We start from the raw sequence: 22685 nt of genomic DNA on the forward strand, positions 1-22685 counted from the left end.
TCTAAAAATCAATTTAAAAAAAAAAAACAACCTTTTCTGTAAACAAGCCTACCTGTTCAGAGAACATAAGACTGGAAGGTTACCTGCCAGATGCAGGTAGTGGCTACAGTCAGGCCCTGTGCTCCACATGCCCTTTAACTGGGTGAGGCGGACCCTACTGTTCTCACCTGGAGAAATAGATCTGCTTCCCTTCAAGGCGTCTGTGGAGCCCTTGGCTCCACCTGCCCCAATACTGTCTCCAAGCTCATGTCACACAAGTCAGTTTTCTAGGGAAACACCCTGTCTTCAACAAATGAAGTGCAAAGCCCTTGAGGGCTGGGTCCATGTGAAATGCACACTTGTACCCCACAAAAGCAGACTGTTACCCCCAGGCCATGCCACTTAAATATTTAACAAAGACTAATTGAGACCTATTTCCAACATAAGTGAGGGTGAGGGCTGACTGCTGGCAGCCGTGGTGCTCCCCACTCTGCACCAGCTCACTGCTGTGATGGACTGTCATGGGGATTACTGGACAATTGAAGTCACCGACTTCTGCTACACCTGGGGCAAACCAGGCTGATTCCAAAGGAAGTCCGATGCTCCCAGTAGAGGTTTCCTACTGTGAACACCCAATATGTCAGGAATGGAGGCTGTCTTACAAAGACCTCGGGGGTGGGTGCACCTAGCACGCCAGGGCATAGCAATGACAGTGTGGCATCTTGGGGGCAAGGAGGAGGGCATGAGAATATACATTCATAGTTGCTTGTTTCTGCATGAAGAAACACTGGATGAACAAGTACTAGGCACAGAGGCTGGGTGGGGGATGGGCGGGAAACAGGTGGATTTTTGAGCACGCTTTGCAATCTGAATCACTCAACAGTCCCCATCAGAGGCAGGCCTGCCACGGCAGCTGTTTGTCAACCCAACAGACTCCAGAGCCTGCCCTGTGCCCTCAGTTCATGTCTGCTCCACTCACCTTTTCTGGACTGTCACGTCCTGTCTTTACCTTCAGGGGATTCCAGCTCAAGGGGGGGACGTGAAGATGGATCAACAGCTGGCTCCCTGCTCAGTGAGCTCCCGCATTTGCCCCAGGGAGCCTTGCTCTGCACCAGCTGTGGTGAGGGCAGCTGGATGCATGGGGACTCCCAAGTGGTTCTTGCCTCAGGCCATGGGGCAAACCTGGCTGCCTGCTCACCTCCTGCAGCTCGGCTGACCCAATCTGTAGCCTGGCTGGCTCCTTAGCTTCCATGCCTCCTCCTCGGGAACCCACAGGTGTGTCACCTTTATAGTCTCTCAGTTGCTGGATTGTCTTCATAGCATCGAAGATTTACATTTGTACTTCCTCCCAGCCCCTCTAGGGTGCAGGCCCCTGATGACAGGAGCCCGGCCCGCTGGCTTACTGCTTTCGTCACCTTACTGAATGAAGTAAACACACCACACAGCTGGGGTTCGTTTCCCCCAAAACAATGCTTTATTGACAAATTACCCAGTATTTACTTCACAGAAAAGACAAATCAGTACTAGCCCTGCCTCCTACCAGGAGTCTGAGATTCTAATTCTGGAGAAAGAACACCAGCGTGAACTGCAGTCCCCAGGGTGTCTGAAGTGACCAGCAGACACTCAGGTACCAGAGCACAGCACAGCCTACGAAAGCAGTCACTGGCCTGCAGGCTCCTCCCCCAGGGGGTGCACAGATCACGGGCAGGCAAGGTCTGCGCCCACTCAGAGCCCTTAAGGCACAAGCTGCCCCTCTAGACACACCCGACACCTGGGGCCCTGGGTGAGGCTGCTGGAGTGTGGCAGCTTCAAAATAGGAGAGATCTTTGTAGCTCCTGAGAAAAGGCAACAGCAGAGGTCCAGCTGACCCCAACCCAGCCCTGACCTGCTCTGCGGGGTCCACGTGCTCCTCACGTCCTGGGTGTGCAGCAGACAGATAGCGGGGCCTCTGACAGCAGTGTGCCGGGGCCTGGCCCGGCCTGGCCCACACAAGGCAGCTGCAGGGCTGGTTCTTCCTTTCTCCTGCACCCACCCCCACAGGCCCCGGAGCCTTTGGTCCTGGAGAGGAGAGAGCCAGGTCCATCCACTGGGATGAGTGCGTCAGAGAAACGAAACACACCACTGGTGCAGGCATGCGGCCCCTCGGTTAGATGCAGAATTCTGTGTAGTGCTTGGAACCCACTAAAGAACACTCACTTTTATATACAAAAACATTATAAACAAATAAAGCATCAGGTGATATAAGGCTTGTATTTCAGCTTGAGTCCAAGCAAATAATATGTTGTAACTATGAAGCTAAAGCTGCTTTGCTAAATTCTGAATTTTGAAAAACCCACTGCATTTAAAAAATAAAAGATCTGCTTTTGTTAAAGCTAGATCATTAGTGTAACAATTAGGCAGCTGCTGATAATCGGTTTCTTTTCAGAGGGTCTCAGAAAATAGACTTTTCTTGTTTAGCATTTTGAAATAAAAACTGCAGGTCAGATGGGGCTTCTGGAAGACACTCCCTCTGTGAGGAAGGGAAGGAGCTGGGAAAACACCACTTGCATTCTGGTGAATTAACAAGACCCCCAAAGGGAGTGTGGCTCCGCCCCCACCCCATCTACTTCCTGCCCCAGGACGGGCAGCAGAGCGACCTGTTGCATCTACCGACTTAGTGTGAAGCATCTGTGTACAAGACTGTTCTGAGTCATGCGCGTGCAGCAGCCACGCGTGCATGTGATGGCAGGGCTGCCCCCGCAGCCGCTCCCGCCCCTGCAGGCGCTGCTGCTCCGTTGCGCAGTGGCAGTCTGGCGATGAGGCGTGCCTGCGCTTGCTCCGTGGCGGCAAAGCTGCTTCAGGCTTAGAAGGGCGTGTGGTCGGGCAGGGGCTTGTCGTCACTCCCCGCCGGGGAGGGAAAGCTGTCACCGCCGTTCTCTCGGCCACCCACCACCTTAGACTGCATATGGGGAGACCGGAAGAAACACCTGAGACAGAGCCCACAGTGCCAGGCAGACCCCAGACCTGCCAGGAAGTCATGGTGTTCATGTCTCTACCAACTTGACAAATGTGAACACTGCTTAGTGAAAATAGGGAATGAACCACCAACATGGGCAACAGGCTGGACGTATCTCCAGGGAATGATGCAGAGTGGAAAGGGCCAATCCCAAAGGCTACACACTGTAGGGTTCCATTTACAACTTTCTCAGATTACAAAATTATGGAAATGGAGAAGAGATCAGTGGATGCCGGGGCAAGGCAGGCAGAAGGTGGGCACCGTGAAGAATCTCTGTGGGGATGGACTGCTCTCTACCCTGACTGTGCCCACTGACACTACAATGTCACCTCGGGGAGACTGTAAAAGGCACAGGTCTCTCTGTTAGCTCCTAGAACTGCATATTAATCCACAGCGATTAAGTCAGTCTACCTAAGCAACAGCTACGCCCATCATTGATCCAGGCAGTTACCTTTATGGTCCCAACGCGGTCCTCCAACGACTTGAAGGTGGCAGAATTCCTTTAGAGAGAGAGGGACTGACATCAGCATGAGGAGCCCACAGCTATGCTGCCCCTGAACTTGAAGGACCCCAGAATTAGGGTCATCTTCTGGAAAGATCCCTGACAGCATCCTGAGGGCTCACTGCAAAGACAGGACTCGACAAAAGAAGGGGTGGGGCACCCCCTGTAGAGAACCCTGCCAAGGTCAATCCAGAGGTCAGCCACAGGGACAGACCTGCATGCCACCAGCTGGTGAGACCCAGACTTCACGCGGGTGAGCTGTAGACCCCTTGCCTGGGAAGCGGGTGGACATGGGGCACACTTATACTACACCCTAAAAGCACCTGTGTTGGGGTTAGGAAAAGTCATGCATGTGCTTCACACAAATTTCTTAGAATAAAGCCAACAGAAAAACCGAGGCATTCTGGGACAAGAGTGAGGAGGCAAGAGGAGCAAACAGCCCCAACCCCCCCCCCCCCAGCATCCCTACACAGCCAAACCCTCCCTGCCCCTGGCTCCTGCAGCCCCCACCCCCCCAGCCTGCCCCTGGCTCTTGCAGCCCCCCTGCCCATCAAGGGCTCCTAGCAGCTTTGTGGTGTGGCAGCTGCTGCTAGTCTGTAAGGAGGACAGGGCTCCACTGAGAGCCAAGGCTGCAGTGCAGAGCCAGCAGGAGAAAACCGGCCACAGAACAGATACAACAGTCTTTGTAAAAGGCTCAGAGATGCCTGCAGCCTCTTGGGTGCCAGGTATGTGTGGGAGCCTCTCTGCCCCTCCCTAGCCCAACCCTGCAGGCAGTCTGGGAAAGTTCCAGATGGAGCCCAGTCTGGCACACTGGTGTCCTCGAGCCTCACCCCGACTAGCTCTTTGGCCTAGGAGGGGTCATTTCTAACCCGTATCTGACAGGAGGCTGCCAGGGGAAGGTGGCCTTGTTCAGAGGTCTGGGAGGCCACCTGCTCCCACCCGGCCCTGCTCGGTTCTGGGAGCTCTGGGGCACAAGCATACATTACCTCATGGCTGGCATACTTATCGAGTGGCGGATGGAGTAGCTGCTACTTGGAAGCATGGTAAAAGCAGAGAAGCAGGCAAGAGTTAAGGTGAGGGAGACCTCGGATCATGGAGAAACTTAACTCTGCAGCGGGCACCAGAACCCCACCCCCAGCACGAGGAAGCCCCCCGAAGCCCCACAGCAGGAGGAAAACTGGAACTGCGGCTCCTCTCCCGCCTCCAAAGCCACCCCAGAAATGTGACATTGCTGAGGGAGACCTGGTCTGGGCTTCAGAAAGGCTATGGAACAAATGGCCGTCAGATGTCCTTAACTGACTCTACAGCAAGTAAAAAGACTTAAAAAATTTTTTTTTCTCTCTATTGATTTTAGAAAGATGAAGGAAGAGGGAGAGAGAGAAACATCGATTGGCCGCCTCCTGCATGCCCCCCACTGGGGATCGGTCCCACAATCTGGGCACGTGCCCTGACCGGGAATCAAACTGGCGACCTCTTGGTACAGGGTCGATGCTCAACCACTGAGCCACACCGGCTGGGCAAGTTAAAGGACTTTTAAAAAAAAAGAGAAACAACCGAGTTACGTAAGAAATGACCACTTAAAGCCACGCTATTGTGGATTTGGGTTCAGAGAAGTGTGTGACTACAGTTCTGGTGTCTGGAGAGGCACCAACCAGCGACCGGGACTTTGGTGCTGGTGCAGAAAGAGCTGCAGAGCTGCAGAGGGGGAGACTCTGCCTGGGGGCGCACCGCCTCTCAGGAGGGAGATGCAGAGCAGACAGTCTGGGCCAGCAAGACCCTCCTGCATCAACACGGCTCTTTTGGGGAATGAACTCAGGGGTGCACTTAGATGGACATGCTCCATGGGCAGGTCAGAGAGGCCGGCAACAGCGCACAGGTAACGACACGTTGCTGGGGAGGCGTCCCTGCATCGACCATACGGCTGGTGACGACCCACAGGGACCACAGATTGAGCAGCCATGGTGTGCTCTGATGCGCAGCGCTGGCCTCGCTGTGGGGGACAGGGCCAGGTCGGGCAGCTCATGGCCCCTCACCACCTGCACCCAGCACAGCCTCCCACAGGCTGGCAGAGTCCCCCGCCCTGAAGCAGAGGAGCCTTACCTAAAGGAGTGTGAGAATGGACGAGCCCTGACAGGTGGCAGCAGGGGAAGAGAAGAAACGCATGTTAGGAAGGAGGCCAGTGCCCGCCAGCCCTCCACTCAGCTCCAGGCCACCCTCTTGCCCTGACACCACCTGGCAGGGCAGGACGCGCGCCCCGCCTCCGCCTCCAATCTCCTCGAGTCCCGACCGGGAGGCTGCTGCTCCCTCACGCACAGGACTGCCCCACAGCTCCGCCATCCCGGGTGTGGTCACGTACGAGGACCCGTGTGTCCGTGCCTGTTTGGAGGCTGGAGGGAAGAGGCCCCGAAGAACTGAGCAGTGCGAAGGTGTGAGACAGGCCCAGTGGACTCCACCACCTGGAACCTGAGCTGGCCACGCTTGGCTAACACACTGCACACCAGACCGGCCTACACACTGCACACACGTGTGCACACACACAAGCACACGGAAGCACACACTTCAACAGGACTTGGGCACCTTCAGGGCTGAGTCCATTGCGCTCCGGCTCCATCTCCACAGATGACAAAAGCCATCCCAGAAACGAGCATGTGTCCAAAGATGGGGCATAAGAGGGACATGGCCACCTCCTCCAACACTGTGGAGGTGACCACAACATGGGGGGGAGGGGGGGCTAGGGTCAGAGAAGGTAGAGACTAGACCCAAATCCAGTCTCTTCCCCCACCCCCACCTCACACCTCAGGGTACGCAGAAGGCTTCTCAGGCCAGGCCAGGGCTGCCCCCGACAGGCGCGGTGGACTCCAGCATGGGCGGCTGTCCTGAAGGACCTGACCCCAGACATCTCGATGCAGCGACCCCTCAGGGGCCGCCCAGCCCTACACTCGTGGCGTGAACCTTCCTGAACCCGACTTTCACTCAAGAAGTGGTGAACCTGCTACCTACAACTCTGACCTGTGGAAGTCAGTGGGCCACAACCTCGACTACTTGAGGCCACACGGTGAGACAGCTGGACCCATCAAGGACCCTGAGAGATCGGAGTCCCCAGGGGAGACCAGCAGCAGACAGGCCCAGCCCATGTGCACACTGCGGGCAGGGCCGGCGCAGGGCACCAGGCACGTGCAGAGCCAGCCCAGGGTCGTGGTGACAGGAACCTGCTCACTGCTGGCCACACCACAGTCAGCCACAAATCCCACTATTCTGAGCAGACAGATGGACCGTCAGTCCTCCCAGAGCAGCAGACTGTGCAGAGCTGCCCGCGGAAGTGGCCCTGCCCTCTGTGCCAGGTCCCTGCTCTCCCCACCCAGCTTCATCCAGATGCCAAGCCCACTCACATGAGAGCCCGGCGGGCACACTGCCGGGAGGGCGCATGCAGCACAGCAGACACCTGCTCCCCCAGTGCTGTCATCGCGCCAGCAGGAGAGGGAGGAGCAACGCAACGCGACCCGCTGCTCACGTGTGCCGCTGGGCAGGCCACTGCCTCGGCCATCCCCAGGAGCCAGGCCAGCCCCCTGCGGCTTGATCAGTGTCACCGAACTCACCACAGCTCGGCTCAGATGGCCAAAGCAGGTGCCCAGAGTGCAGCAGGCCAGCGGCGTCCCATCTGATCTCAAACAAGACTCATTACGCCCACAGTGGTTCTCAACCTTCCTAATGCTGCGGCCCTTCAATACAGCTCCTCGTATTGGGGGTCACCACAGGCTGAGAGCCGCTGCCCTAAATAAAATTATTTTTGTTGCTACTTCATAACTGTAATTTTGCTACTGTTATGTCTTAGGCGACCCCTGTAAAAGGGTCGTTCAACCCCCAAGGGGGTCATGACCCACAGGCTGAGAACCGCTGCCCTAAGCTCGAAATCCTGCAAACCTCAGCTGACTGGCCCAGGCCTCAGGGTGGAGGGGTTGGGGCAGGTGGTCTCACCTCATATCCCCGAGTCTCCTGCTGATGGCAGAGCCCACAGTGGAGAGGGCAGCAGAGGTCTTCTGTCCCGCCTGAGAGAGAGTTTCCTGAGTCTTCTTGTAGCTGAAGAAAGATACACAGTTAAACCAACCAAACACAAGGGGCACCACCACCCACAGCCAAGGACATAAAGTGCCTGGACAGCACTGAGGAGTGAGTGGTAAGCGCTGGCCTGAGCACCACGGAGAGCCAGGAGCCCACACTCCGGGGCCCAGGGGGCAGCAGCAGCACTTCTGATCTCACTGAGACTCAGTGGCGCCCCCGCCCGGAACTCCATCATCCCGCTTTCTTGTCTTCTCACGGCGACTCTGACTCGGGAGGAGCACCTGGCGCTGCAGAGCCCTAGGTCTGGGGCAGAAGCTAGAAGCGTCCTCTGGGCTCCCCTGCTGTCCCCTGTGAGACTGCCCTCGCAGTCCACCATCACCTATGTGAAGCCTGGGCCTCTCCCGCCGGCTGACCTTTCAGAACCAGGGGAACCTCCACCTCATTCCACCAGTCTCAGTTCCAGGGGTGGTCCTGGCTCACAGCAAGAACACCACTGGGCTGACCTCAAGAGCTAATGCCCGGAGCCGCCAGCCCTCATCCAGCAGCTCCCACAAACCAGTCACAGCAGCCTGACCCCAAGCGCCCCTTTCTGGCCAATCTGGTGACCCTGAGAAAATAACAGCTGGAGACGGCTGGGCTCTCGAGATACCAGCCTGCACTGGCTCTGCTGCGCCCTTCCCCTCCACGCTGCTGCCCTCTTCCCTCAGGCCGGCTCCAGGGCACTCAGCCTGCCCACACTGGCTCCGTTTCTGCTGTGACCCTCGAACCGGACTGCTTACCTGGAGCAGCACCCACACCACACCCAGGCCGGCCTGTCTCAGGGTCCAGCAGGGGGCAGTCAAGGTGAAGGGGCACTTGCGGCAGGTGTGCAGCGCATTCCCAGCAGAGCCTGCTGAGGAAAGGCTCCGAAACCTCCTGGGGTCCAGCTCCCAACCCAAGGCCTCATCTGATGAAGCACTTCCATCTCAAAGGGAGTTAAGATCGTCTGTGAGACACAGACTTCTGTGCATCTGGAGCCTAGGATGTTCACAATAAAGCACCAGACACAAGGGGACCAAGCATACATCGCCCTTCCTTCAGAAACACAAATCCAGAACCCAGCGTCAAGCCAGCTGTCTCTGAAATGACAGGTACAAAGACCTGCTACCACCCGAGGCGTGTTGATGGAAACAGTCTGCAGCAGGCAGAGGGTCAAAGGAGGAGCCTGACAGAACCTGTATGTGCACACGTGGCCAAGGTAGGAAAGTGAATGTCCAAGAGCCTGTGCCGTGGGGCCCTGGTGATGGGCAGGCGCGTCCTGTGGGCGACTCCAAGGGCAGCACCCTGCCAGACACCAACAGGAGGCAATTTCCCTGCCCTCCACAGCCCTCTGCATTTCTGGGGCGTACAAACAGGTGTCAACAATGACTGCTCCAGGAACCTCCAAAGTGAGGCAGGTACACAGGCCACGTTGAGATGGCAACAGCCCTGGGGGCAGAGCCAATGCATCTGGGTAAGTAGGCCCTGCCATGCTGAGCACGGTCAATGCCACCAACGCTGCTGTGGGCATCACTTCACCTCTCAGGAGACACAGGCGTGGAGTCCTGAGAAATGCCAGCCTCCTCTGGGGCATCTGCCAGAGGCACCTTCTCCTGCACCTTCCCTCAGGGCTGCCCCACCCCCTACTCAGATGAGCACATGGTCCCGGTCTGGCTGATAGGTTCCCCACTCCTGACCACAGCAAGAGTCCAATGAGACCCCCACTGGGCCCCCCTGTTGCTGGGTGCCCCTCGCACCACAGAGGAGGAGCTGGGAACAAGGCACTGTGGGGAGAGCCGGAGGCCCCCGCGCTCCCTGGGAGCCCTGGTCGGCGGCCTGGAGCAGGGCTCCTCTGCAGGAAAGACCTCCTGCCCTCTAGGCAGACACCAACTTTAGCTGTGCTTTCTGTCACCCACAACCAGAGACTCGACGTGGTGACTGCACCGAGTCAGCCAGGGACTAGATTCCCCAGGTGCCCGCTCCGGGCGGCTTCAGCCGAGACCTACCTACAGGAAGAACCCAACGGTGACCGTTTCCGTCACTGGGACCCGGCTGCGCTGAAGCGAGCGCCCACGCCAACAGCAGCAGCAGCAGCATGAGACGGGCCGGCAGCCTCGACACTGCTGTCTTCTGCAGACGCGCGGGCGCTGAGCACCAGGGTAGACCCCAGTCCCCCAGCATGCTGCCAGCTGGCAGGGACTTGTAGATCCACAGTTAGGGAGACAGGCTCACCCCATTGTGTTTGCCCCTCTGGACACTCCACCAGCCATCCTGCAGTGACACCTGGGGCACCCCAGGGCTCCTTTCCCGAGACAGCCACCCCACCCGGGGCTGTGTGGCCCTCCTCCTGGGGTCACTGCGGAAGTGCCCAGTCTGGAAGCAGCACTCCAACAACTTTCCAACTAAGAGGAGTGAGGCCTTGGGGAGCAGCCACCACCAGGTGAAGCGCAGGGGAGGCCACGCTGCTGGCCACAGCTTCCACGCCCAGAGCCACAGGCTTCTCAGGAGTCAGGACCAGTTATAGGAAAGGGTACATGGCTGGTTTTACAGGACAGCACTAAAGTCTCCAACAGCTGTTTTCGGATGAAGTCTGCACCATGAGTGGCCTGATAACAGCCACTGAGTCGACCTATGGGCAGCACCTAACACCACCGTGCCCTACAGTGCCCACTGCCACGGCACTGGCTGTCTGTCCAAGTGCAGAGACAGCACAGAACGTGAACTGCCAGAGCCCCTGGCGACACCCGGCTGCAAAGGCCCCACACGCAGCTCGCCAACCCGAGTCCCAGGCTCCTTTCCAATAAGCCGGGCAACAACCATTTCCTTTCAGCCCAGCACGGAGGGGCTTTCTGCTGGCAACCAAGACAGCGCTTCCTTCCACACCAGAGACAGAAAAGCCCCAGCAAGTGACTGTTTTTAAACATTGCCTCACAAGGTTTGAAGAGTTACAACCAGGTTGTAGGATAGATAAATGTCAGAGACAACATCACAGTGATTCTCAACCACAGCTCTGCTGGGTATTCTGTATGTCAGTTCTGTGTGGCTGACAGCTCAGTGCCTCTCTGACCAAGAGGACTCCTTTAGGATCCCACAGGCACGACCTGCACGCCCCTCAACTCAAGGAACCCGAGTCCTAGTGCAGCTCTCGGGACCCAGCAGCTGGGGCTGGTCTACAGGGGAAGGAAGCAGGGCCCACCATCTGCATTCGCCACAGGGCCCTCGGCCGCCTGCCCACTCGGCAAGCCCAGGAGCAGCTGTCTGCGAGCAGGGATGCTGCGGGCCCAGCCCCAGCCGCTTCTGTACGGGGCACAGAGAGCGCTCAGTGTGCGCTGGTGGCTGTGTGGGTGGGAAGAAAGCTTCATTTGTGCCGGAGAGGAAAAGCTACACGGAAAATAGAAGAGCGGGAAACATCGCCATAAGGTCTGCGCCATGCGCACGCGACCTGCTGACCCTAAGAGGCGTGTCAGGAGGAGGGGGGAGGTGCTGACGCAAAGGCACTCACAGGTCCGACTGGGTCATTCTCTCATTCCACTCTCCGAGTTTCTCAGAAGTTTTCACATAGCTAAAAACAGAAAGTCTCTGGTAAATTATTTAGAAAAACTATTTCAACTCAGGTTTCAAACTGCAGGTGAAATTCCAGGGAGAATGGAGGAGGACCAAGGGCAGGAGCACGGAGCCTGCAGCCCGCCCGTCCTTTCCTGTCAGCCGAGGGAGTGCCTGGGTCATTCAGTGTAAGATGGCTCTTGGGGAACAGTGCTGTGAGGGGCACGAAGGGCACAGCCTGTGGCCCCAAAACACTTCTGACAGTCATCCTTCGAGATCAGAACCTAGGACTCCCTATGACAGAAACGGGCTTTTCCCAGGTGGGGTTTATGAAATGGGACTGAGTCTGCCTTTCAGCGGGGATACGTCCCACCCCCGGAGGGTCCGTTGCAGGGGAGCCACACAGCTGCACTGTCCACGTTCCCAGCTGAGTCATGTCCGGTACAGCGGTCCTGGGGCTGTGACATAGCACACGCATGGAGACTCACGTCTACGTGAGCAAACACTCAGCTCTGGCACCACAGGAATCAGTCTCATCCAGGGCCTGACTAGCGTTCTCTCAAATCCGGACCGAAAACATATTTTTGTCGATTTCCACTTAGACAACTGGCTGTGTCCACCCACCTTGCACAATACATGCAGACTCGGAGCTCTGCGAGCACATGCGAGCACCACGGCTAGGTCAAGGGCAAAAGGCCCCTGGCTGGCTGTTTCCAAACAGGCACATCTGATCCCCGTCCCTGCGAGGCGCCTCATCCCCAAGAACTGACACCCCATCGACAGGCAGAGGCACACACCATGACACTCTTCGACCACCAGGCGCCCGGCCGCAGAGCAGGTACCTACGCGCTAGAGACCTGCACATCGTGCCAGCTCCGGGACAGGTTCTGCTTCAGGCCCTCCAAGGCGGAGAGGCCCAGCTTCCGCCGCAGCTCCCCACAGTGCCGCTCCTTGGCTGCCAGGACCTGGCGCAGAGTGACAATCTCCTCCTCCACCTGCAGGAGCACACAGTTGACACAATTAGCTACGCTGCTGCAGCAGTGACTGACATCCTTACCAAATGCAGTGAGGTTCCTGAGTTATGTAAGAACTGTCCACTCACAGCCCTGGCCAGTTTGGCTCAATGGTTAGAGCATCAGCCTGCGGACCAGAGAGTCCTGGGTTCAGTTTCCGCTAGGGGAACGTACCAAAAAAAAAGAACTGTCCACTCACAGAGACACAACTCGTCTCAGAAACAGTGTCCACAGCGTACCAGCACCCCAACTTCTGCAGAACTGTCTTGACCCACAAGAAAGGGTTCTGCTGGGGCTACGACCACCATGCCTGTCTGTGGACGACTCCACGAGGCCTGCCGGAGCTCTGCCCCAGGAGCGGCCTGGGCAGGAGGGAGGCCCCTTTGCTCTGGGCCCTGAATCTGAGCGGGGAGAGCAGAAGCTGGAACGCCTGGCAGCCAGCCCACCTGCACCAGGGAGACCTCCGCACGCAGCAGGAAGGAAGCGGAGCTGACAGACAGACAGATGGCCAGAGACCCAGGTGATAGAGAAATAGCCCTTATGACAACATCTGTATTCCTGAGGCCAGCTCCTGGCCCTGGCAGAAGCCAGTTACACAAGCCAAAAGTACAAGTGTTTCTGTGTTCAAGGTAGTCCAAGTTGGGCCCTGGACTTCCTCAGGTCTTAAAAAGAAAGGGAAAGTGACACTGGAAGGAAGTATCCACCAGAGCCTCACTGTTTCAGACTCTCAGCATCCCAGCTCCTGCCTGAACAGCTATTCTAAAAAAGCCCCTTTCTTTAAAAACTGCCTGTTTGCTTAAGACACTAAAAACAGCTTAGAGCCCTATATGCCCCTAGATTCTGCTTTAGAAAACAGTTGAAACAAGAAGTAATCTAAAACACACTGTCTCGTCTAAGGCCAAACTATTCCCAGTCACTCAAGCAGTTGTAACCAGTGACCAGAGCACCCACTCCTGGTGGGATGACTGACAGGTCCAGGGCATGGGGTTGAGTGGTCCTAGGACAGGCAAGTTGAAAGTTCTAAGTGACCAAGAGAGGCTCCACTCTGCAATCCAACTCTGAAAAGACTCTGTGGTTTTAGTCTCAAGACCAACATATTGAAATAAAAAGCAAAACATCCATGTCCTTGGACTGCTCGCTGCTTCTCTTTCAACCGTTGTTCAGTTCAGACCCAGGACTAGACCCAGGGCATTGAGAAGAGGCTCGTCTCTGGAGACAGAGGCCTGTGACGAGCAGAGCTTCAGCCTCTGCCTGTGCACAACACCGTCAGACATTAACAAGCTCACTTCCCCAAACTCTGGAATCTCATCTGAGTCACTATTAGACTCTGCAATCACCCAGTAAAGGAAACACTCCTGCCTGGCTGGTGTGGCTCAGTGGTTAAGCGCTGTTCCTGCACCAGGAGGCTGCCAGCTCAATTCCAGGTCAGGGCACATGCCCAGGTTGTGGGCTCGATCCCCAGTAGGGGGCATGCAGGAGGCAGCCAGTCGATGTTCTCTCTCATGGATGTTTCTATCTCTCTCCCTTTCTCTGAAATCAATAAAAACATATGATCTAAACAAAGAAACACTCTTGGCAGTTGCTTTGAATAAAAATTAAACTTGGAAGCTTTTGTTTTAACTCCCATTTCCTCCTCAGGGACTTTCATTTTTATTTACTTACTTTTTAAAAATCCTCACCCTGCCCAGGCCGGTTTGGCTCAGCAGTTGGAGCACTGGCCTGCAGACCAGAAAGGCCCGGTTTTGGTTGCCACTAAGTGCACGTACCGCGGTTGCAGTTTGTCCCCAGCCCCGGTTGGTGTCATGTGGGTGGCAGCCAATCAATGTGTCCCTCTCACATTGATGTTTCTCTCTCTCTCTTCCTCCCTCTCTACTTCCCACTCTATCTGAAGATAAATGCAAAAAAAAAAAAAAGAAGTCCTCAGGTGAGAATTAAAAAAAAAATCCTCACCCAAGCCTGGCTGGTGTGGCTCAGTGGTTGAGAGTCGACCCTGCAACAAGAGGTCGCTGGTTCAATTCCCAGTCAGGGCATAAGCCTAGGTTGTGGGCCAAATCCCCAGGAGGCGGCCAATCAATGTTCTCTCTCATCCATGTGTCTATCTCGTTCTCCCTCTCCCTTCCTTTATATCTAAAATAAATTTTAAAAAAAATTCCTCACCTGAACCGTGGCCGGTTTGGCTCAGCAGTTAGAGCGTCGGCCTTTGGACCGAAGAGTCCTAGGTTTGACCCCGGCCCCAGTTGGGTGGCCCCGCGGGTGGCAATCAATTGATGTGTCTCTCTCACACTGATGTTTCTCTCTCTCTCCCTTCTACTCTATCTGAAGATAAATGGAAAAATAGCATTGGAGCCCTGGCTAGTTTGGCTCAGCGATTAGAGCGTCAGCCCAAGGACCAGAGAATTCTGGGTTCGGTTCCCACTACGGGCACGTACCTCGGTTGCAATTTGTCCCTGGCCCTGGTTGGGTTGTGCGGGAGGCAGCCACTTGATGTGTCCCTTTCAAATCGATGTCTCTCTCTCTCTCTCCCTCCCACTCTATCTGAACAAAAATGGAAAAGTGTCCTCAGGTGAGGATTAAAAAGAAAAAAGGAAGTGAAATTAAGAACCAGAGACAGTAACATTGTGGGGTCTTGAAAATGTCAGGTGTTAACTCCAACAGAGAAGCTCCCAGCAGATGGTGTGCTAAGAGCAGCTGTCCTCGTGTGGACACTCTTCTCTTGGAGCACCCACAAGGGGCCGGGCGCACACACAGCCAGGGCTGTAGAAGCAGTTTCTGTGGGGCCTCAGGGACGACCTCCAATTTCTTCAGAGCACAGCCAGCACACTCTGGCTCCTCAGCAGCCAGAGAGGCCTCTGCTAACAGCCACCCCAAGGCAGCCAGCCAGACACAGCACCTTTGTGAGCTCGGCCCTGAGCTCCTCCTCCTCAGCTTCCGTCAGACCCTCCACAGCAGGCGTCTGGGCAGCCACTGCCGTGTCGACAGGGACATCTGTCATGGAGTCGGACAGCAGACCTTTGTTAGGAGAATTCAGGTTGATGTCTGCCAGAGACAAAACAAGGCAGAAAGTGTTAATGAAGAAGCTGCGGAGAAGCACACGGGGCAGAGGAGAAACGAGAAAGGACCGGCAGCGGGGAGGCAGTGGAGACCAATATGCCTCTTCCCTAAGGGGCGGTGAAGGTGGTTCAGGACACCAGACTGAGGGCAGCCACATCTCAGACCACCCAAGATGCTGCTTCGAGGCCAAGAAATGCGGGTGCAAAGCAGCCCTACCCTACCTCTGGTTCCCCTGTGAGAATATTACCTTCTGAGACAAGAAACTTTGCTACAACGCAGCTTAATCTAACAGATCTGCCATTTTTAGAGCAAAGGAACATAATACGCTGTAAACACAAGCACCACTTTCCAAGCAACCACCTGCCAGAGCCCACACTACAATTACATGCAAGGGGCATGTGCTAGTCATCCAGCTCTGCAGGGGAGCTGGCAGCACAAAAACCCTTCCGCCCATCCCGGATGCTCCCCCCTCAGCAAGGACCCGCAGTATGCCTCTACACCCCTCTGCTGCACCCAGACCAGGTTCCAGTTACTGCAGTCACTACTTTCTCTTCACATTAAGCGCATCTTCCTGATTGCACTGAGTTTACAAGTTATCAGACAAGGAGAAAGGGACCTACTTCAGTCTTCTGCTGCTCTGAGCACATTTAGTGTGTTTATACAATAAGCACTGAGAACACCTTCCCTTTGATCAGCACACTGTGAAAAAACAGCTTTTGTTTGGTGTCTGGCACCTTTAAATGTAAACAAAACAGCCCTGGCCCTTTTGGCTAAGCAGTTAGAGCGTCAGCCCACGGACCAAATTGTCTCAGGTTCGATTCCGGACAAGGGCATGTACCTCGGTTGTGGTTTGTCCCCAATCCTGGTCGGGGTCATGCAGGAGGCAACCAGTGTATGCATCTCTCTCACGTCGATGTTTCTCTCTCTCTCTCTCTCTCTCTCTCTCTCCCCCCCCCTCTCTCCTACTCTATCCGAAGATAAAGAGAAAAATGTCCTCAGGTAAAGATTAAAAAAAAGTAAATGAAATAAAAAGCATGAAGGTTAGGCCTTGCCGGTGTGGCTCAGTGGACTGAGCCTGATCCCATGGACTGAGAGGTCCTGGTTTGATTCCAGTCAGAACACATTGCCTGGGTTGCAGGCTCGATCCCCAGTAGGAGGCATTCAGGAGGCAGCTGATCAATGGTTTTCTTGGATGTTTCCCTTTCCCTTCCTCTCTCCCTGAAAAAGAAAAAAAAAAAAAAGTATATATATATATATATATATATACACACATAAGTACATATGTATAAAAGTGTATATATATACCAGTAAAACATTTAAAAAAAAAAAGACACGAAGTTTAGAGAGTAAAAAGTGTCTTGAACTGCAGACATGTTTGTCTACTGTAGAAATCCCAAAGTCTGCTAAAAATAGATGGAATGTGCTTAAAGCCAAGATGCTCCACTTAGCCAGCTGTCCTGTTCTCTTCATAACCCCCCACACAGCTCAAGATGGGCACTTCCTTGGTGCTAACAGCTATTTACAAAATTAAGCATATCCACTTTTATTTTTTTAATCCTCACCTGAGGATATTTCTCCTATTTATCTTCAGATGGGGAGAGGGAGAGAAAGAGAGAGAGAGAAACATCAGTGTGAGCAAGATATATCAATTGGTTGCCTCCTGCACCAACCCTACCAGGGCCAGGGTTGAACCACAACCAAGGTACATGCCCTGGACCAGAATCAAACCCAAGACTCTTTGGTCCTCGGGTCGACGCTCTAACCACTGAGCCAAACTGGCCAGGGCTGATTCTGATTTTTAACTGGGATCAATCTACGTGACTTTGTTTCGTCAACCTGCTCAAATTCAGTAAATGCCCTAAAATCTCTACAATTTTTCTCTTCAGAGGAAGGAAGAGTGAGATAGAAACATCCACGTGAAAGCAAAAACATCAAACTGCTGCCTCCTGTACGCCCCTACCAGGGATGGAACTTGCAACCCGGCATGTGACCTCACCAGGAGTCCAACTGGCAACCTTCAGTGCACAGGATAACACTCAACCAACGAGCCATACTTTCAAGGACTCCCTTCTATTTAAAAAAAATAAACGAGCCCTGGCCAGTTTGGCTCAGTGGTTAGAGTGTCAGCCTGAGGACCAAAGAGTCGCAGGTTTGATTCCAGTCAAGGGCACATATCTTGGTTGTGGTTTGTCCCCTGCCCTGGTCGGGGTCCTGTGGGAGGCAAGTCGATGTGTCCCTCTAACGTCGATGTTTTTTTTCTCTCTCCCTCCCCACCCTGCTCCCATTCTATCTGAAGATAAACAGAAAAATATCTTTGGATGAGGATTAAAAAATAAAATAAAGGAAGGACACTGGACAGTTTCTGGCTATAAAGCTAAAATTGGATCCCCTGGAAGTCATCCCCAGGCAGAAACTGGGCACTCACTAAACATGCCAGCACAGATAATCAGCATGGGGCTGGTGCCACAAGGGCGGGTCCTTCACCCTGGGTGAGCCCTGCTCTCTAAGCCTGTATAACCACCTGCAGATGGGAGCAATGCAAGGACCAATCTCAAAGGGCTATTCTAACAACGGTCATTTGAGAAGCAGGCTTAGTATGACGTTTGGCACACGGTAGGTGCTCAGTAAATGCTGTCACTCTCATTATCAGAACCCAGTGCTTGTGACGTTTAGAGATACAGGCCAAACAGTGAAGAGCTTCTTGAACGTATCAAAGCTCTCTGGGGGGCTTTTGACGTTCAACTATGTTATAAACAGACGTCAAAAGTAGAAAAACCTACCGAATAGTATCAGAATAATATTCAGTTAATGAGCTCTAACATTCAGTTAATACACTGATAAGCTCACACAGCAGAAAAGCTCCCTGAAATTACCCAATACAGTCATGTCAACTCAGAAATTTAGCGTCCCCTCTCCTAACGGGAGGCAGAATTGTTAAAACCTTCTCAAGCTTTTAACCTCCTGAGACATGACCACGCCCCCAGCGACCATCTCGAACTGCTCTGGGGTTAGGTCAGGCATGCTGGGTGTGCCCGACTCACTGCACCCTTCTCCCCACCCCCACCCCCCGAGACACCCTCTAAGCAGGCTGGGTTCCGAGCAGCGTTGCCACCCAAGGGGCGCCGCGCTGAACGCAAGGGCGGTTTCACCGGCCCTCCCCGGGGGCCGCGCACAACGCCTCGGCACAGGTCGGGGTGGAGTGTCTCCGAGGGCGCACGGGGCGGGGGCACAAGGAGAGCTACCCGGAGAGCGGACACCCACAACTCTGGGGACTAGGGGAGGGTGCCTGGGAACCCGTCCTCGCGGCGGTCCAAGCGGGGAGCGGAAGACGCACGCCATGACCATCGTGGTCGGGGCGCCGGGAGCCGAGAGGAGCCGCAGGGCAGGTGGAGAAGGAGAGCACCGAGAGTCCGAAACGCGACCGGGGGGGGGGGGCGGAGCGTGGGCCGGTTGGGCCCGCAGCTACCTTGGCCAGCAGAGTCCATGTTGAGGCGGCGGCCCGGCCGCAGTTGCAGTCAGAGCCGGGGTCGCGGGTGTAGGAGCCGAGCGCGCCGCACTGGGAGTTGTTCGCCGCGCACACACAAGCCAGCGGAACCACTTCGGCCGCCGTGGCATTACGTAATAAGCGACGCGACGGCCCACTTCCGCTTTGACGCTGGCTCCGCCCTCGTCCCGCCCCCACGAGCACTGCCCAATAAGGGCGTTGTTTTGCCCAGCGTCGGTTCATCTACTCCAACTTGATTGGTCAAGGCTGCGGACGAAGCAGGAAAGGGAGGCTGGCTTCTGAGGAAATCCCTCCCAGGTCGGCTCCACCAGCGAGACGCACAAGTAGAACGGTCCGGAGGAGCCCGGGGAAAGTGGGAAGTGGGAAGACTGGCCAACATGGCGCCACGGAGACCCACCACCCGGGCCCCTGGGAGTCTCAGGTGTTTCCCGCTGCCTGCGGGCGACCGAGGCCACGCACCTTGACGGGCCAGACTCAGAACGCTTGCGATCCCTCCGAGGCCCGACCCTTGACTATGGATTTAGCCTCTCCCCCAGCCTGTCTTTTTTTTTCTTTTATAGTGCGCCCGTTTACGAGGATTTTTTCCCCCTTAGTATGGGGGTTTTGCAGAAAAAGGCGTGACTGTGATCTGTCCTCTTGCCCTGCAGGCGCCGCTGCCCTCAACGGGCGAGGGGCGACTCTGTTCCCAGGCGGAACCCTCCTCCCACTTTACAGATGAGTAAACTGGGGTTAGTTGAGGGGCTTCCGGCCGACGCTGAACAAGAGGCTAACTTGCCTAACTTCCCAAATGAGAGATGTATAAACCCTTAGGCAGCCATTCTCCCAAAGGCAAGCTCTACAACTTCCCGTCTTCATCTCCTAATTACGCCTGGCTGCAAATCCTTAAATGGTATTCCAACCCTTTAGGATCCGACTCTTTAGGAACTATACTCCCCGCTTCTGGCCAAGCCACTCTGATCCCCAGGCATGGACGCCCCTTCCTTAACCTAACTCCTCTTTCTGGCTCAGCTCAAAGCTCACCTCCCACAGGCGTCTTCCTGGTACTTTAGGTCACCTTATGTATGTACCTCTCCTTGTATTTGCCCAGGTGCATCATGGCCATATCCTGCTCTGGTGCTGTCAATTATGTTTGCCCCGCTTGACGTTTTCAGTTTTTCCAAAGTTTCTTGCTCAACCCACCCTGGCCAGCCTGTCTCCAGAGGCTGGGGACAGCCAGGAGTCCCTGCTTCATACAGTTCAGAGCAGACAGTAAGGAAGTGACTGCATCACAGAGAGTGGTGAGCAGAGAGCTTGTTTCTCATTCTATATTGCATCCCTGAGCTAGGAACAAGTCCCAGCCCAGGCCTGGCTCAGCGGATGCTCAGTTGGTGAGTGGTTGGTGCAGGTGCGTCTGTATCCCCACATGGACATGCCACATGGTGTGTGCCTGTTAGTTTGAGTCTGTGGTCCCCTGAACCCCTCCTGTAGAAGCCAGGAGTGGAGGTGGGGAGAGGACCTACAGAGCAGCAGCATCACAATTCAGGAAGGTCCAGCTGCTAAGACCTGCTTTATAGATGCCAATGTCCTTTCACAGCTGGGGGCAACTTACGCACAGACCTTTCAACACTCATGCTTCCCAGAGCCATGCTGTAACCTAGGCTGGGGAAACAGCACCAGTTCGGGTCCCACAGCCCATGTTCCCACCATCGTTTTGAGGTGTTCAAAGTAGCCATCACACAGCATTGCCATTAACTGGGTCAAGCTAATCTTTGCATTCCTTTTAGGAGCTGAAAGTGGACTAGGACATCCACAAGTGTTTGAGGAAGAGAAAGGGAGCAGGGAATGTCCCACCCTCTCCCAGATGCTAGGCTGGGATCCCCTGGGCAGGGCAGCTTTACTGGATGGGGTGTGGGGAAGGGAACAGCCCTGAGGCCCTGAAGGTGAGCAAAAGCACAAATGCCCATTGCCACAGGGGTTTGGGCTACAGCCTCCAGGGCAACTGAAAGTCCTCAGGTTCCAGGGGACTGCAATGAGTCGCCTCCACATTCTTGAGGTGTTTTCGGGCCAGGAATAGAGCGAGCTGCCGGCGCCGCCGCCGGCTCAGGCCCTGACCCACCAGCCAAGGGAAGGCTAGCCCGTGCGGCCCCCAGGCCTTCTCATCCTTCTGCTCCTTCTTGCAGCGCGCATGGTAGGAGCGCAGCAGTGCTAGGCACCAGTCGTCGTCCACGCGGTAGCGCGCATAGAAAGCTGCCTCCTGGGCCACGGTGCCGGCGCGCAGCCAGCGGGTCACGATGGCAAGGCCCTCACTTGCCATCACAACCGGGTAGCGGTGCTGCAGCAGGCTCAGTAGCAGCTCGTTGCCGCGGTTGCCCTCCACGTCGCCGGACGGCAGGGGGCGCAGGTGGTCCGAGGTGCTGACCACGTCGTCCAGTGTGCGCCTGAGCAGCAGCACAGGCCCGGGGTAGCCGCACAGCTGCTCGGCGACATTGAGGTTGAAGTGTTCGCGCACGGTGCGCACCACCAGTCCCTTCCAGCTCTGGGGCATGACCTTCAGGGCCAGAGGCACAAGGTCATCGAAGGTGGCATCCAGCACCAGTGCACCCAGCTCCGGGTAGGTCATGGTGGCCCAGGTGGCCGTGAAGCCGCCAATGGACCAGCCATAGATTACCACGTGCGTCGGCGGGAAGTGCAGGCGGTGCAGCGCGTACTTGACCACCACGTCCATGGCGTTGGCGTCGTGCTGGGGGAACGGCTCGCCAGTGCTGCCCCCGAAGCCTGGGTGGTTCCAGCCCAGCACTGAGTAGCCAGCCTCCAGCGGCGCCGACAGGCAGCCCATCTCATAGAAGCCGGCGTTGCCTTCGCAGCAGATGACCAGGTGCAGGCCGTGGCCCTGGCTGCCCGGCTGCTGGCGGCGATCCATGAACATGGTGTCAATCTCGTTGCCGTCACGGGCCACCAGCTTGGCTCGCCGGCCGTGGTAGCGCTCCACGAGGCGTTCTTGGCCCTGCTGCAGCAGCGGCAGCAGCGCTCGGGTCATCAGGAACATGGAGCCAGGGTACACGAGCCAGCGGCCCAGCGAGTGCGCTAGCAGGTAGCTGGCGAGCTGGCTGGGCAGCTCTCTGATCTGCTGCAGGAGGCACTGCAACTGGCTGCGTGACCCGTGCAGCGGCCTCCCAGGCTCGTGTTCACGCAGCGCCGCATCCTGGAGCAGCCACACGCCCGCCGCCGCCGCGGTGCACGTCAGCGCGCGGTGACTGCCGCTCGCGCTGGAGGCGTGCACGTCATCCCAGCGGAAGTCCACGGGCCAGCCGCGGAAATTGTAGGTGTAGTTGGCGGTCAGATAGACCTTGAAAACGTGCACTAGCGCCTTCACGAAGCAGACGACACACATGGGCGTGCAGGCTGCCAGGTGCTGGGGAGAACCCTAATGCACAGTCGCTGCACTGGGTTGTGGTCAGAGGCCCAGGCCCGGCCCAGCAGGCCGCTGAGGGGTGAGCACCGCTCAGGGCTCGGTCTTCATAGCCTTTATGACCTGGGTCTTCCAGGGACTATGGGCAGTGGCATCTGTGCCAGCCAGCTTTGTGAGTCACTTGCTGGGGGTGGGGGGGCTACACCCTGTGATGGGCTCACAAAAGGTTCCCAGGTGTGGGGGTCCTCAAGTTCTGCCCCACCCCTGGGACACAGGCCTTAGGACCCTGAAGTGGCCACACCCTTCCCATGCCCTCCTTGCCTGTCTCTCTCCTGTTCCTATTCACTCACCTGTCACCCACTCTTTGAGCAGCACCTGCCCTGCTCCTCCTTAAACTGAAGGTGGACAGAGAAGTGGGAAATCCTTGGGAGGCACCCGCACTGGTGGTAAAGGGAGCCAGGGGCAGGCCGAAGTAGTTCTGGGGTCGGGCTGTGTGAGTGTTTACGAAGACAAAGTCTTCTGGGGAAGCTGGGGGTTCGAGGTTCTCTGCCCAGGCCTGTGCTAGGTGCCCGAAGCCCGCCCAGGAAATCTGACACTGCCGTCTGGTGGAGCTCTGCTGGGGCAGGGAGGCA

General features: G+C 56.0%; 2 protein-coding genes across 7 annotated transcripts; both read right to left on the reverse strand.

The window, feature by feature from the left end:
* Positions 1–1430: 1430 nt before the first annotated feature.
* Positions 1431–18760, reverse strand: TPD52L2 (TPD52 like 2). 6 transcript variants are annotated; one of them, XM_036244886.1, is made up of 9 exons: positions 18627–18760; positions 15000–15145; positions 11943–12091; positions 11056–11115; positions 7452–7553; positions 5577–5603; positions 4463–4504; positions 3426–3474; positions 1431–2917 (listed from the first exon to the last, which is right to left on the reverse strand). In XM_036244886.1, exons 1-9 carry the CDS (start codon positions 18643–18645, stop codon positions 2822–2824), a joined length of 690 nt encoding a protein of 229 aa, XP_036100779.1. In that variant the 5' UTR covers positions 18646–18760; the 3' UTR covers positions 1431–2821. The 6 variants fall into 6 exon arrangements, with proteins under 6 accessions (XP_036100779.1, XP_036100778.1, XP_036100781.1 ...); XM_036244885.1 differs by having other exon boundaries at positions 4463–4507; XM_036244888.1 differs by lacking the exon at positions 11056–11115.
* A 1865-nt stretch (positions 18761–20625) lies between these two features.
* ABHD16B (abhydrolase domain containing 16B) lies at positions 20626–22035 on the reverse strand. The gene has a single exon (XM_036245785.1). It carries the CDS (start codon positions 22033–22035, stop codon positions 20626–20628), a length of 1410 nt encoding a protein of 469 aa, XP_036101678.1.
* Between the last annotated feature and the right edge of the window lie 650 nt (positions 22036–22685).

Source organism: Molossus molossus, unplaced genomic scaffold (genome assembly GCF_014108415.1).
Source record: "Molossus molossus isolate mMolMol1 unplaced genomic scaffold, mMolMol1.p scaffold_m16_p_6, whole genome shotgun sequence".
Lineage (NCBI taxonomy): Eukaryota > Metazoa > Chordata > Mammalia > Chiroptera > Molossidae > Molossus > Molossus molossus.